Here is a 15,463-nt window from a genome sequence, read left to right as displayed (position 1 = left end):
TTAAGAAATCATGAAGTTGATGAAGGTAACATTAGAGAAGCCCTTGAATTGTGGGCAACTCTTCTGGGAAATGAGAATCAGCAGCTGGAATAGTTAACATTTGAAGAAGAAAAAAGATTCACACAGATGATGGCACAGTAAGTGCCTCAAAAGGGAATGATTAGAATGTCAAAATTCAAGAGAGGCTCTTGGAAAATTGATGAAGCCCTCAAATATTTTTGCAATAATGACCCTCTTCATGATTTGCCCACAGAAGTCAAATGTAAAAAGGACATTGTGTCATGATACCATATAATTTTGTTAGAAAATTATGCTTCTCAAAATCAACACTTGATTCAGCTTTTGTTCTAATATTTAACACATCATCGACCAACTACATTTTGTTAAATGTAAGGTAAATCAATTTTAATAATTTTCTTACATTTTTTAAAGATAACGTCTCAACCAAATACTTTTATTTTTTCCTATTTTTAAATGATTCAATTTAAGTGGGTTTGGGGGGGTACCAATTATCTGAAGAAAACTGGGGGCCTCTGTAAAATCTTTGATTCATCTCCCTAATTAGCAGGCATATGCACTGAGGACAGGGTCTTAGACCACACTTTATGAGTATTCTCTAGACAGTTCACCAAGCAAAGAACTGAGCAGATAGTGTAAACTCACGTGTTCAATAAATGTGACAATGAATGACCTACTGACTGACTGGCTCACATGTAGATGCTGCCATTGAAGAATGGCACTTTATCCATTATCAATCCCTGACCCAAAATCAGCTGGCATTTGTTCTCAAAACTGTTCATAGAAGGCCTATTACAAACTTTCTGCTAAAGCTCTTTCAAAGGCTGGATACATTTAAAATCAATTCAAGCATGTAAAGTCGTTTCAGGAAATAAGCCCCATGTCCCAAGGGCTCAGCTGAGCAGGGCCACTTTTCAGAACAGGTGTGCCACTTCACTGAGCAGGAATTTGGAAATGTCAAACATTAGAAGCACTTCAGAAACTCCAACTCAACCTGCCTGAGAGTCGTACTTCTGGGCACATGTCAATAAATGCCTTGCAGAGGTGAGCATTTGAGAAAACCTCTCCGCCCTGATTCAAAATTAGTTACAATAAATCAGCATGGTACGTTCTTAAACAGATCACACCTTTTTTATTTGGCTTTCCCTGTTTCAATTTTACTTCTCATGCTGCTGCTGCTGCTGCTGCTAAGTCGCTTCAGTCGTGCCCGATTCTGTGCGACCCCAGAGACGGCAGCCCACCAGGCTCCCCAGTCCCTGGGATTCTCCAGGCAAGAACACTGGAGTGGGTTGTCATTTCCTTCTCCAATGCATGAAGGAGAAAAGTGAAAGTGAAGTCGCTCAGTCGTGTCCAACTCGTACGGACCCCATGGAGGCAGCCTACCAGGCTCCTCCGGCCATGGGATTCTCCAGGCAAGAGTACTGGAGTGGGTTGCCAGTGCCTTAGAAACTGTTTAAAGTAGTTATTCAAAAAGTTCCCATCTATATTACATGATAACTGTCCATAACAGGATTGGATGTTTTAACATCCCTGAATTTCAGTCTCTTTCATTTTATCTTGTATCTCCAATTACAAAAGTAAGAACTGGGCTGTTCTTCTTGTCATTATCAGTTACTTCTATCCCTTTGAAAATTAAAAACCAACACTACGGGCTTGACTGCAAGTACCCTTTAAATTTGGCCTCTTTCAGTGGACACCAGGCATTCTGAAGCCCATCGGTCTGTTCCAGGGCAAAGGCAAACAATACTTTCCATTACAATAACTTGTATCCAGGGGAAAAAAAAAACCAGGCATCTGCAGCATACGTAGCATAGCTGCCAGAGAAAAGTTTACTAGCTTTAGCCAATTGGAGGCTGTGGCCCTGGGCCAAATTAGCATGTTTCTCTCCGCCTCTAGATGAAGTCAGGAGTGAAATATGACATTGAACTTATTCTTAAAAAGGAAGAGGCACAGGAAAGAAAAGTTAAACCTGCAGGAAAGTGCCCTGTGCCAAGGAGAACGCAATTAGGAAGCTGTGTACATGCCTCTGAACCCTGAGTGGTTCTCAGTTCTGTATCCTTCGCCTCCCACTGGGTGGAGTAGGTCTTTTAAGAGCAGCTGGAATGCGATTCCCCTGATCAGTGTAGCCAGTTGTTGACTGTCTGAACCTCTGCCAGTCCTAGAGAGCGGTGCTCCGAGCTCAAACCAGAGGGCGAGGCTAGGCACCCCCTAACCACCAGTCCTTCTCACCGGGGCCAGAGGAAAGTGCCCATCTGTGCAGCAGCCATAGGGGAGGACGCTGTACAAGCTGAAAAGTTCCAGCACCCAGGTCCCAACATGCAGCCGGAGAAGGCGGCCAGCTCCAGTCCAGTGCCGTCCTCCACGCCGAGCCCCAGCCTGCATCTGGGGAGCACGGAGGAAGCCATCCGGGACAACTCGCAGGTGAACGCTGTCACGGTGCTCACGCTCCTGGACAAACTGGTGAACATGCTCGATGCCGTGCAGGAGAACCAGCATAAGATGGAGCAGCGGCAAATCAGCCTGGAGGGCTCGGTGAAGGGTATCCAGAACGACCTCACCAAGCTCTCCAAGTACCAGGCCTCCACCAGCAACACGGTGAGCAAGCTGCTGGAGAAGTCGCGCAAGGTTAGCGCGCACACGCGTGCCGTCAAGGAGCGCATGGAGAGGCAGAGCGCGCAGGTGAAGCGGCTGGAGAACAACCACGCCCAGCTCCTCCGGCGCAACCACTTCAAAGTGCTCATCTTCCAGGTCAGTGCCCCTGCTCTCCTCCCACCCAGCTGGGCCTCCTCGGCATCCAAGATTTCAGTCTGCTTGGCTCTCCCAGCCATTTGTACGTCTGTCCTGCCTGTCAGAGATCACACACACACACATGCACACACATACACAATGCATTGTCCTCTGCCTTGTGCAGGCGCCTGTGAAGTCTGCACACGGGCGGTAGGAATTTCCCGGATAACTGCAGCCTGAACCCAAGGCCGGTGCCTCATGAGTTAGCAGGGTGGAGTCATTTGTCAAAAGCACGTGGATGCACTCCGTACAGGTTGGGAAGGTGAGCAGGTGCAGGCACCCTCGTCAAATTCATTTGTCTCTCTGCATTGTGAACGTGGGGCTCTGACTGCAGCTGTTAGTTGGACAGGGCAAATTAATTCAGCGGCTATTTATTAACTCTTTGTGGAAATGAGGGAATCGTGTAAGTTGTGTTTTTAAGCAACAAGTCAAATTTATAACTTTTTAAAGCATCCCTTTGTCCAAAGGTCACCAGTGTTTGGGGAACTAAGTACTGATGACTGATTCCATTAGAAATGAACTAGCCTCTTCCTATTATGACTTTTGGTCAAAGCAATCTTCTTGCGCTCTTTTCTAGCAAACAATGCACTAAAACTATAGAGCATAACTCTGCACACATGCTAGATATGCTTGTCATTACTCAGACCATAACTGTAAAGTAAAATAGTTACAAAGGCTAGTCCAGAATATTTTCTTCTTCAAATGGTTGCCTTGGAATAAAACGGCCACTTAATTTTTGTAATGCCTCAATGATGCAATTAATGTAGCAAAAGGCTATTTGGGGACAGGGAGGTTGCGTGGGGCTGTTGTTCCGCCAAGTAGTGGGCATTTGTCAATCCAAGGGCAGCCCTGCCTAATGCTAGAAGCCCTTCCGCCCGGTGGAACCCAGCCAGTGCAGAGCCCAGGAAGCAACTGCCATCCCTGCCCCAGGGCTGTCTGGTTGTGACCATGTGAATAGGAGAGGATTTCAAAGCCATGGAGGGGAGAGGCTATAACCAACTGTTTGATTGTGAAAGGCACACAAGAAGAGCCTTCATCTCCCCAAAGAGATTTAGAAACTGGAATTTAAACCGAGGGAGCCTTCTTTTTCTAAATGAATCTGCTCTGCCAAGTCAGAACCTAGGCCCCCTTACTCCATAAAAGGGAAGACTCATCTCGCTGCTTTTTGTCCTCCCTAAACTACACTTGATGTTATAAAGCTTCAGGCAGCTGATGTCCTCCTATACGTTGCAGGCTTTTGCAGTCTGGAAATTTTTTAGCGTTTAATGCAAATGAAATAGCTTTTCATGCACCAGATGAACTGAAGAGAGATATGGTAACTGCGCCTTTCCCAAGACATACAAGATCCCTATGTTATTAGTCTAAAAGATATTATAAATCTCAACTCTCAAGGCATTTCTAAATTAAATACTGATCTCCAAACAAAACCAAACATGTACAGACCTGTTTAAATCTGAGTCATCAAAGGAAATTTCCCTCCTTCCAGTATGAATCAGAGAGATTATCTCTTGTCCTATCCCTCGGTGAAGGAGGAAAAACAAGAAATTATTTATCTAGTAGAGGAAATCACAATATGCTGGGATCAGTTTTTGTTTTGTTTTGCCACGGATGTTCTGTGGGTGCTGGAGGGAGGGGTGGGGGAAGATATGTAACTAAAAATTTCAAGGGAACTGTAAATATAACATTTGAAAAAAAAAAAACAACTGTTGGAAACTTAAAGACATGCCCTGCTGGTGAAGCCCTGCCATGGTCTTTTTGTCACAGTGGATTGACAGGTGTGAAATTGCTGCCAGAAATTATAGGAATTCTCCATATAGTGAGGATAAGGTGAAATGGGCTTAAGACCATTGTAGAGCCTACAAGAATCCAAAGCAGTGTGTTCGGCTCCATTCAGAGCCTCTTAGCAAACAGCACCCAAGGACATTTTCTAAAGAACAGTTTAGAAGACAAATGATTAGAGGCAAGGAACTGGACCTTTTTTAAGTCATGTAAGATCTTTTATTAGCCTAAAGTATTTCAGAAATATTAACTATCAGGACACTCACTGCAAACTGATCATTTTGAAAAAAACAAATATAAGTGAAGTCCTTCAATGGGAAACTTCCTCTTTCTGGACTATTTTTAAAGTAGGGGGTTTTAGAGTGGTAAATTATTATATCCATTACAGTTCTTATATTACTATATTCATTATGCCAATGGATATAATAATAAGTTGTGTTATAGAGTGGTCCAGTATAGGGGTTGAAAAAACATACATTTTGTCATATAGACACTGTTTCAATTCCTAGTTTCACTGCTGATCAATTATGTCCTCTTATGCACATTTTCTAGCTTTTCCCTCATCTATACATCTTATTAATATTTGAATATATTAATAAGATCAAAAGTATTTTGAGCTCTTAATAAGCCCTGCAGAATCTGCTAAGCATCTTTCTGTCGTTTATCTCAGTTGCCCCAATTTACAGATGAGGATGCTGAGATTCAGAGATGCTTACATCTTGTCTGAAGTTATTTAGTAAGCAGTGGTGAAGCTGGAATTTAACCTCATATTTAATTGATTCCAAAATGTGTGCTCTTAAATATTAATGTTTCTTCCCACATCTCTTTCTCATAGGGTGAGAAATAAGTGGATTAACATATTCAAAATGGTTAGTAACTGTCATGGTGTAAGAGCTCAAAGAATAGAAGCTCTTCCTGGGTGGATTTGCATGGAGTGGCGGCTATACTTGTGCTGGTTAGAAATATGGCTTTTTAGTAAAAACTTGATCCCACCCTACCTAGGATCTGCAAACAGCCATGCTTTTGCTTTTTTATGTGCTATTTATTAAAAGCTACATATTAAAAGCTACATTCATTTACTCACTCCCACTTCTTGCCATACATTGTATAACAACTGCCTTGGTGAAATTGGTTACCAGCAGAGGACAAGAAAGCAAAATCCTTTAAGAGCACAGGCCTCTGCCCACAGGGCCTACTCTGCATACACCCTTCTAGTAGCTGCACAGTCTTCACCGTGCTGGGGCGTAGGGTAGATACTCTCTAGACCTGAAGAGTGAGGAGGGCAGAGACTGTACCAGGCACCACTTCGGGTCTTGAAATTGTTTCTCACTTTTGGTCTACTTGGCTCCTATGCTAGACTTTCCCTTCTTAAATCCATTGGTTTTCTGGTTTCAGACAAAAAAAAATTAATGTAAAAGCAAGAGTGAGGAAGAAAATCTGTCATCTGACCAGAACACATTCAGTCTTGTAGTGTTTAGAAGATTATGTTTCCAGTTTGTGAAGTCCTGTTGTGTTGTCTAAAATCTGCTGGTGCCTTTTGGTTGGTTGATTTGTTGATCTACTAGATACTTATATATTAGCATTTTTTTTTTAAATTCTGAAATTTTTCCTATTTAAAAAGTCATTTAAGTCTGCTGAACTTACAACATTGTTGTAGCTGTTAAGCCTCTCGTGCATTAGCAATTACTTCAAATTATAACCAGTAGAATCTAAAACTGGAGAAAATTCATCTCCTTTTGAGCAATAAAATAAACTGTAAAATTCCTGTTAAATTTAGCAGCTTCCCTTTTTATATTTTTTAAAAATAATAGCTTAAGATCTATGTTTGAATTCAAAATACTGTGACAGAAGCCGGTATAAATGAAATAAGACTCACTGGGGTTGCTGATCATAAAGCAAATGCTAAAGACTAATAAGGCTAATACTTTGCTTGTACGTGCATAGGTATCTTTTACTAAAAATAAAATCTGTACAGAAAATCAGTGAATTTACTGTTAAGAGGAAATTTTCTCCGTTGATTGAAGAGACTAGAATTTCACAGTAACTGGCCCTGAGGGTGTGATACTCACTTAAGGCCTCTTAAAGTTCTAGTAATGATTATTTGAAAAAGCAGTCTGGGAATGATTTCAAATCCAGGGAAAAAATGAGAGTACTCATGAACAATTTACACTTTCATCCACATAAAATTGTGAAATTGGGTGAAAAGAGTAGAAGTTAGATATTTACTATGACTATAATTCATGGAGAACCAAGCCTATAGATGTGTTCAAATATTCATCATTTGGGTTCCTTTGATAAGAACAGAATTTTAGAAAGGTGCTAAAATTATAACATCTTCAGACTATTTTAATTGATTTTTTTTATAGACTATACTTCATCCAAAGCCACTGTTCTGAAAACCATTAATTTAGTACAGACTTAGAAGAAATGAACATATAGGTAATCAAAGCCACATTTATATGACAACTCACGATGTTTATATCACATTGATTAATATTCCAATAAGGGGATTTGGTTTTGATATGCTAATTATCCAGTGACCTTTAGTTGAGGAGATAAACAAAATACTAGTTTTTATGTTATAATTTACACTTACTGAATGCCAGCATTGTCTCGGGCATTTTAAACAAATAACTTATTGTGGTCAGTATTTCTTCAAAAAAATCATTACTTCTCTCATATATTAAAAGTCTAGATTCTCAGATGCAAGGCTTCCAAGTAAATGTTGCCCTCTCTGTTGTTTTGTAATCTGTATCTATTTGAACAAATAAATGTTCTCCAGTGCAACTCAGGTCCTACAGTTTTGATTCTTTAATGAAAACAAAAAAAAAAGTTTGGCATTTGTACCTGTGAGATCACTTTTGCAATCTGTTAACAAGTTTTTTATGAGATTTAAGTTAATATCACAGAATCAAGTATTTTAGAGCTAGAAAGTGAAGTAGCTCAGTCGTGTCCAATACTTTGCAACCCTATGGACTGTAGCCCACCAGACTCCTCCATCCATGAAATTTTCTAGCCAAGAGTACTGCAGTGGGTTGCCATTTCCTTCCCCAGGGGATTTTCCCAACCCAGGGACCGAACCCGGGTCTCCCACATTGAGGGCAGATGTTTTATCATCTGAGCCACCAGCACCTCAATAATCATTTAGTTTAACCTCATTTTATATCAAAGGAGCAGAGGCCCTCAGAAACAAAGTGACTAGCAAGGTTTCATTTGATTAATAATATAAATTATAGTTGAATTATGAAATGAGTGAAAATAAATACTATAATCTCATTATGGCAAAGTTCATGTTTACTGGGTTTTCTACAAGAGCTTTTAAATAATTCAGTGTGATTTGTTTTTTGTTTTGTAGGTTTTTGTGTACAACAAAGAACACCTAACCAGTGTGATCTTAAAAAAGAATTGAACCCTTGATAACACTGAAAAATAATGAAACTTTTAAATCCTCGAGAATGTGAAAGACTGCTCAGGGATTATAACTAATGCATTTTATTCTTATGACTTGCTGATTCCACTGACAGCTGCCTTAGGGGTGCAGTTCTAATCAATGGCTTTATCCACTTGGCAATCTATACCTCCAGAAACACAAATCGGAGAAAACCATCAATGTGTAAAAGAGACCTATAAATCAGAATGTCAGGTGGGCATGGTTCCATTTTAATAACTAGTATTTAGAGATTATTGGATAAAACATTCCATGGACACAAATTTATGGTCCTCATATCCCTCCAGGATGCCACCACATCCCTGTGGGAATGTAACCACCTTTGTTGTTTCCTAACAATGAGAATGATAAGTTAGTGACAGGAGAGCAAACTGCCTATTCAAGCTTTGACACTGTAGGCTTCCTTTTCTAACGCTAGTCATAGAATCTTCTCCTTTAACATTGTATATATCTATTTTTTATGTGCAAAGAGGCTTTGCTTCCATGAGCATCAACCCAAGAAATGCCCAGCATGTTTTCCAGTTTCTCTGTGTTGATATCTACATACAAGATGGAGACTATTAGTTAACAATAATTAATATGAACAGCAAACAAGAGAAACTGCAAGGAAAAATACCGCTTCTCAAGAGTTCTTTTCACTCCTTTTCTCTTTCACGGTATAAGCATGAAAACATTCAAATAATATTAATATTCATATATGTTAGAAGTGTGCTGAATGATGGCCCATTCCAGCATGCCTGTCTGGAGAATTCCATAGACAGAGGAACCTGGTGGGCTACAGTCCACGGGATCACAAACAGTCGAACACAACTGAGCGACTAACACTTTTCACTTTTACATGATCCTTTAAAAGGTCAGAACCAGGAGCAGCTGCATCAGTGGGGCTACATACCTTTTCGCAAATAAATCTGCAAGGCAAACAGTCAACTGCTACTGGAGGCCTCTACTGGGAAGAACTACCCATGGAAGCCACGCAACCCATAAGGGATTCTTAATGCCATATTAAGAAGTTACAAACCCTAAGTGAATATATAGGTAACTAGCATAGTTAAACCTTGACAGAATTGAGGATGATATTTGATCCTCTCCCTTGAAAGAGCCATCAATCTTAGAATATTTAAGAGAAAATAGATTAAAAACATTACAGCAGGAGTCTGAAGGGAGAAGTATCACCTCACCCATAGGCAGGTGAAATATCACGTGTTTCCATGAGGTATGTATGTTAGGGACTAAACAAGACAGGTGAGTGGGTAAGACTGGACACTCAGGGAACAATGCAATTACAGAGGAGCCACTGTCTGTAGTTCAAGTTGAATTTCCACCACTCTAACAGTTACTTGATAGTCAAATGCATCTATATATTTTATTGAAGAATAGAGATTTTGAAGAGTGTTAGCATTCTTTGGTTTCTAAACAAACATTATGGAAGTGTAAGACCTAATGTACTTAGATATTCACAAATTTCTGTGTGAAAGGAAAGGACTGACCTTCAGAACAGATCTATAAGAAGTCATAAAATAAACAGTGTCCAGTAGACATAACACAAAATACCGCTTGAGTAATTAAGGTGACAGCAGAAGCATAGCAGTTGGCCAAAAGACATCTCTCACTTGTTTCCAGTTGCATAAAGACACATCCAACTCATTCTGGATTATGTCTGTATCTGCTGGGTTTACTTTCATAGTTGGCATCAAAGAGTTCTTATATAAATTTCCCCAGCATTGTATGAAAGAATTCAATTGGGTTTTCCACCTTTCCTCAACTGCCCTCATGCATGCAGTGTGATCTACCAACAGATGACTTCTGATTCACCTGATAATGGACTTTTCCCAAACCTGTCCTCAAAGGACACACAATAAGTGAGACAAAAGTCTAAGACTCAACAGTTAACTGTGCTTTTTTGGCCATAAAATTTATACTGTATTAAAAATGAAATATTATTAGTTTAAGTCTTTTAGAAGTACAATTAATTTGTCCATCTTTTATGGAGGTTGAAGAAAGGGAAGTTATCAGAGAAATCTTTTGATTACCCTGAGATTATACTACACGAAATGTACTTCTTGCCTAGTAACCAAGGCTTATTTTTACAGTTTTCCACCTGACTTTCTGCCTTCTTCACTAAGGACTTTTAATAACATTTCACTGAGCTCTTGGTTTCTTCCTTTCCTGCAAGTAACTCCTGTCAAACCTTCCCAACCCTCTTGTCAAATCCCAGAAGTAATTTTGCTTCTGGACTAAGTATCAGAGCCCTAGCTATTTCTGTAGTCTGCTACTCATCCGCTGAGAATAAAATCCTTCCTTAAAAATGAAAACCATCGAGCCCCATAGGCCTGGTTCTTCTCTTTTCCCAGTGGCAGCAGCAGTCAGCAAACGTCCTTCCAGACACAGAGCTAAGTCCATTCTTTCATAGTGTCCAACAGAGGGGCAAGCTCCATCCTCAGTGCTCTCTTAGGAAGCCTCCTCACCCAACACACACTCATTCAACAGATAGCTGCTAGCTGTCAGGCACTACTCTAGTCACTGAGGCATAACAGTGAACAAGAGACAAAAGTTTCCACCCTCTCAGGGAATACACATCAACGAGAAAGAGACAAATCGAGACTTGTAACATGGCAGAGCTGCTCTCTGTAAAGGTCCATGTTATAAACGACTCATGGGAATCCCGAGCACCTTTCAGTTTCTTACTTTATTATACCGTGTTTCTGACACATTCTGTGATATTCAAAATGGGAGAGTGTGGAGAAAGCTCTGGGGAACAGAGTTTGTGATTTCTTCATTCTACCGAGGAGCCTCTTCAACCAGATGCCCCACTTTCTGCTCTACCCAAAACTTTGTTTCTAACCAACGCATGGAAAGAACTCTGTTATGAGTATGTGTGTGTAAGGGGGAGACACGGGGCTATATCTTTTCGGAGAGTAATGAAATTATACTACTTGGTGGTTAATAAGGAGAGGGATTTTTTATTTTCTCTAGATTAAAACATAGTTCACTTAGTCTTTGTAGGGAGAAGTTAAAGGTATACACCCATAGAACATATTTGTGATCATAACCCCAGTTTTATTGACTTTTCAGTCAATCAAAATTGTCAAATGGGAAGGAAAGTTCTTACCATTAACATAAATTTTGCAAGAAGTTTAGCTCCCACATGGACTTATAAATTCACTAAGCCAGTTATGTTTCAAACTGAAAGTATACTGGACAGTCCACAATATAATAGGTAACACTGAGACTCGGCTTGCAAACCTGGCTGGCAGTGGGCTCTGGAGCCTGGCCCACCTCAGTATTCTTGCAGAACCCCTCACACACTTGGGAATGCAGTCTGAAAGCTGCTAATCTAGGTCAAATCCTCTTGCTCACATTTGGAAGAAACTGAGACCCACGGAGATTAAGCTATTTGTTGAAGGCCTCCCAGCAAGGATTGAGACTCAGGCCTCCTGCCACAAGTTCTGCCCACAGTGCCATTTCTCCCAGTGAAAATGTGAAGGCACCTTGCTGGCTGGCTCTCATTGTCCTATATTTAAAGAAAAATATAAAAATCAAAGGGATTCCTCTGCTGTATGACCCAAGGCTGTCTGGATTCAAATCTCTTTGCTTTGCAATGCTGGAAAACCATCTCCCTTGCACTTTGGAGGCAAGTTTTCAGGCTCTGCTCCCTGCAGCCCAGTGAGAGGCAGATCCTTGTACACCTAGAAGCTGGAAAAAGAGGTGTGCTGGGAATAAGGGGAGGGGAACAGATTCCTGAGTTTCTCTGTTCACTCTAGGTGGGGGCTGAAGTATTCTTGCCCAAGGAAGTCCTACTTAACAGATAGGCTTGATAAGCTATCTGGCAGCATGTGTCCCCCCAATGATTCCAGAAGGCCATAGTATATCACCTCTCCTTATAATGCTCACAAAGGACCTTCTAAACCTTCATGAGTTGGGTCCCCAGTAAGGCTGGACCTTCCATCCTTGACTCCAAATTTATGTCATTAGAACAATTATGTATGCTTAGTCGCTTCAGTTGTGTCTAACCTTGCAACCCTATAGACTGTAGCCCGCCAGGCTCCTCTATCCTTGGGATCTCCAGGCAAGAATACTGGAGTGGGTTGCTTTGCTCTCCTCCAGGGGATCTTCCCCACCCAGGCATCGAACCTGCATCTCTTATGTCTCCTGCATCGGCAAGCTGATTCTTTACCTCTAGTACCACCTGGGAAGCCCCATTAGAAAAAAACAGATGTGAAGGTTGACTATACCTTTTCTTTTGACTTCTACCTGGGGAGAGAACCTGGTGTCTAACAAATGTTGGTGTCTAACATTTGAGGAAAAGATGGGGGCAGGGGCAAGAACTGGGAAGTCCTCACTTTTATCTTCTAATTTGACCTCCAGGCTCTTTTGCAGTGGGTTTTGGCAGGAATAGAGCCTGAGGGTAGGAGAGAGAGGCCCTTCTGAGTTCACAGTAACTTACTTTAGCTCCTTTATCTAGGCAGCTTCCTGGTCTATCTGCACCACAGCCCACTTCCCTCCCTGCCTGTCACTGATAGAGCCCTTGCCAGATGCCCTCATAATATTCCCAACAGGCAACCCTTGGCCTTACCCAGCCTGAGGCAGAATGACTTGATCAGTTTAGAATGAACCCTTCGTATTCTAGAAAGCTAACGCCACAGACATTGGGTTTCTGTCATGCCAAAAACACATAACACAGAAATTACAGCAGTTCAGGACTATTTGTGATATGCATTTTAACATGAAATCTACACTGCCCATCTTTTCAGGAAGAAAATGAGATCCCTGCCAGTGTGTTTGCAAAAGAGCCAGTTTCCAGCCCAGGGGAAGAGAAGGAGGGGGAGCACGCTGATGAAAACAAGTCCCTGGAGGAAACTCTGCACACAGTGGATCTCTCGTCCGATGATGAATTGCCCCACGATGAGGAGGCCCTGGAAGACAGCGCAGAAGAAAAGATGGAAGAGAGCAGGGCAGAGAGAATAAAAAGATCCAGTCTCCGGAAAGTGGATAGTCTCAAAAAGGCGTTTTCTCGCCAGAACATTGAGAAGAAGATGAACAAGCTGGGGACAAAGATCGTATCTGTAGAGAGGAGAGAGAAGATTAAGAAATCTCTCACTTCCAATCACCAGAAAATATCCTCAGGGAAAAGCTCCCCTTTCAAGGTCTCTCCTCTCACTTTTGGGCGAAAGAAAGTCCGAGAGGGAGAAAGCCCAGCAGAGAATGAGACCAAATCAGAAGACATGCCCAGCAGTGAGATGGCCAACGACTACGAGGAGAGCTCGTTTGCAGAGGGTCTTTCCGAAGCGTCCCTCACCAGTGCCCTTGTGGAAGGGAAGAGCATGGAGGGGGATGTTGGGACAGCGACCTCGAGAGGGAGTGACTCAGCCATGGACAGCAATGTCGACTTGACTATTGTGGAAGATGAAGAAGAGGAGTCAGTGGTCCTGGAACAGGCACAGCAGGTGCGCTATGCTGGAGACTATGTGCTAGCCTCCCATGAAGCAGAGCGTTCGGAGGAGGAGCCAGTGCAGCCAGCTGTGCTCCAGGTGGACCAGACTGCTTAAATGCACAGCCCTCTGTGAACCAGCTTGTGCTTTCAGTTAGGTGGGTGACCAGAGCCTAGAAGCAAACTCCTGCACGTCTCCAGTACTCCCCACTCACACCATGTTACTGTCTAGGCAGTCATCACTTGCTCCACAGTAGGCACACACACCGTGACCAAGATTTACTATGAAGGCAGCCTGTCAGGGTCTATGCTTCTAATGTACCCTTGACTTCCATTTCTGTAGTTCCTCAAGACTGCCCAGAAGAAGAAATGGAGCAGTCATAAAACACTGATCAATGCGGCTAAGTCAGAATCACCAGAGGCTATGTAAGATACTAATTATGAAATATGATTCATTTTTTGTCATTCCATGAGCTTGCTGAACACTGCATCAATAATATATTGAATTTCCATAGAACTCTGTGAATCTATATTCAAGTGTGTGATTATATAATATACATATATATTTAAGCTAAAGAGATAACTATATTTCAGAAAGAAAACACTTTTCTTAGAAGAAAAAAGAAGAGAAAGTTCAGTTGGATATTCACATAGTAGAAACCACTGTTTATTGAAAATGAGGGTGAAATGAAATTGAAAGACATTCAGCTAATGAAGTAAGATATGTAGAAAAGCCAGGACTATTAGAAAACACTAAAGAGAAGTTGGAAAATAGGGAAATAGGAAACAAAGAATGCCAAAGAGAATGAAGACAGAAAGAAAAAAGCATGTGCTCAAAAGTAAAATATTTATGATACTAGTTCAAGTATTTCACTCCTTATATAACAATACTAAAGAAACTCATATATATTGGAATAGTATGTTATATCTTCACAATATTTTTATTTTCTAATATTTTCAAATAATGTAAAAAAACATTTTACTATATTAAAGATGCATTTTTCCTTAATAAAAGACACTACAAGTACCTCTCTAAAGAAATTCAAAAGAATGTCTCTTTAACATTGGAATGAACATTAATCTTCAAACATAATACATACTGCTTTTCTTAGGAAGTTGAATCATACTATTCTTTATTGTTTTCCAAATTTGAAATAATCCTTGCACTCCAAATGATGTAATGTAGGTTTATAAGCTGTTAGAAATCAACAGGTTGGGAAGGGAAGGATTCTAGTTTTCCTTTTTTTGTACATAACAGTAATTTCATTCCAGGTCATATTTTATTTATATATTTTCACAGAATATTAATATGTTTACTAACTTCTTGAAGTATGCTAGTGTTTATGTGTATGTGCATATTTACTCAGACAGGGTAGTTATTACTATTGCCTAATATTATACTAAAATATTGCTTTATTTTTAATTACAGAATGGTAATGTTTTAAGAAGACTATTATAGTTTAAAGACAGTTATATCAGAGAGCAGATTTCCTACCTTTAGTATATACCACTCACTATTAGTAATCTTATAAATATAGATAATCTGAAACAGTGTTAACAAACTGTGCTTTGCCTTATAAAAGGAAGAGTATTAACAAATGTACTAATGGCATAACTGATACAGCTATGTCCTTATTTTATAATAATGTACCCCATATGTTATATTGTTGAACTAACAATGACTGTTGAAGAAGGCTAAATAAACCAAAAAATAAAAAGCATACAACAATGTCAGTTTCTTGGTGTAACAATTTTAAAACAAGGAGAAAGAACTGATTATTAACCTCTCTTCAAAATGTAGGCCATAATGTTGGTTGTTTCAGTCTTGATTTCATCTATTAACTCTGCTTTCTTTTTTCCCTGATCTCATTTAGAAATCCAAGACTCATTCTTCAAGTTTAACTTTCTTGACATCACCTTGCCAGCTCTGGAGAGCATCTGAATTTATTGTAGCAGCTGATGAATTTGATAGTTCTATCTGCATTTTTATTATTTTGTACCAG

The 15,463-nt window shown here is 40.4% G+C and overlaps 1 protein-coding gene across 1 annotated transcript; it reads left to right on the top strand.

Annotated features, from left to right (window-relative positions):
* The first annotated feature begins 1,974 nt into the window (after nt 1-1,974).
* Nucleotides 1,975-15,189, top strand: CAVIN2 (caveolae associated protein 2). The gene is made up of 2 exons (XM_019974214.2): nt 1,975-2,766; nt 12,784-15,189. The coding sequence occupies exons 1-2, from the start codon at nt 2,335-2,337 to the stop codon at nt 13,576-13,578; spliced, it is 1,227 nt and encodes a 408-aa protein (XP_019829773.2). The 5' UTR covers nt 1,975-2,334; the 3' UTR covers nt 13,579-15,189.
* Nucleotides 15,190-15,463: the final 274 nt, after the last annotated feature.

This window comes from Bos indicus, chromosome 2, assembly GCF_029378745.1.
Source record: "Bos indicus isolate NIAB-ARS_2022 breed Sahiwal x Tharparkar chromosome 2, NIAB-ARS_B.indTharparkar_mat_pri_1.0, whole genome shotgun sequence".
Lineage (NCBI taxonomy): Eukaryota > Metazoa > Chordata > Mammalia > Artiodactyla > Bovidae > Bos > Bos indicus.
This window is presented reverse-complemented; position numbering and strand designations above follow the sequence as displayed.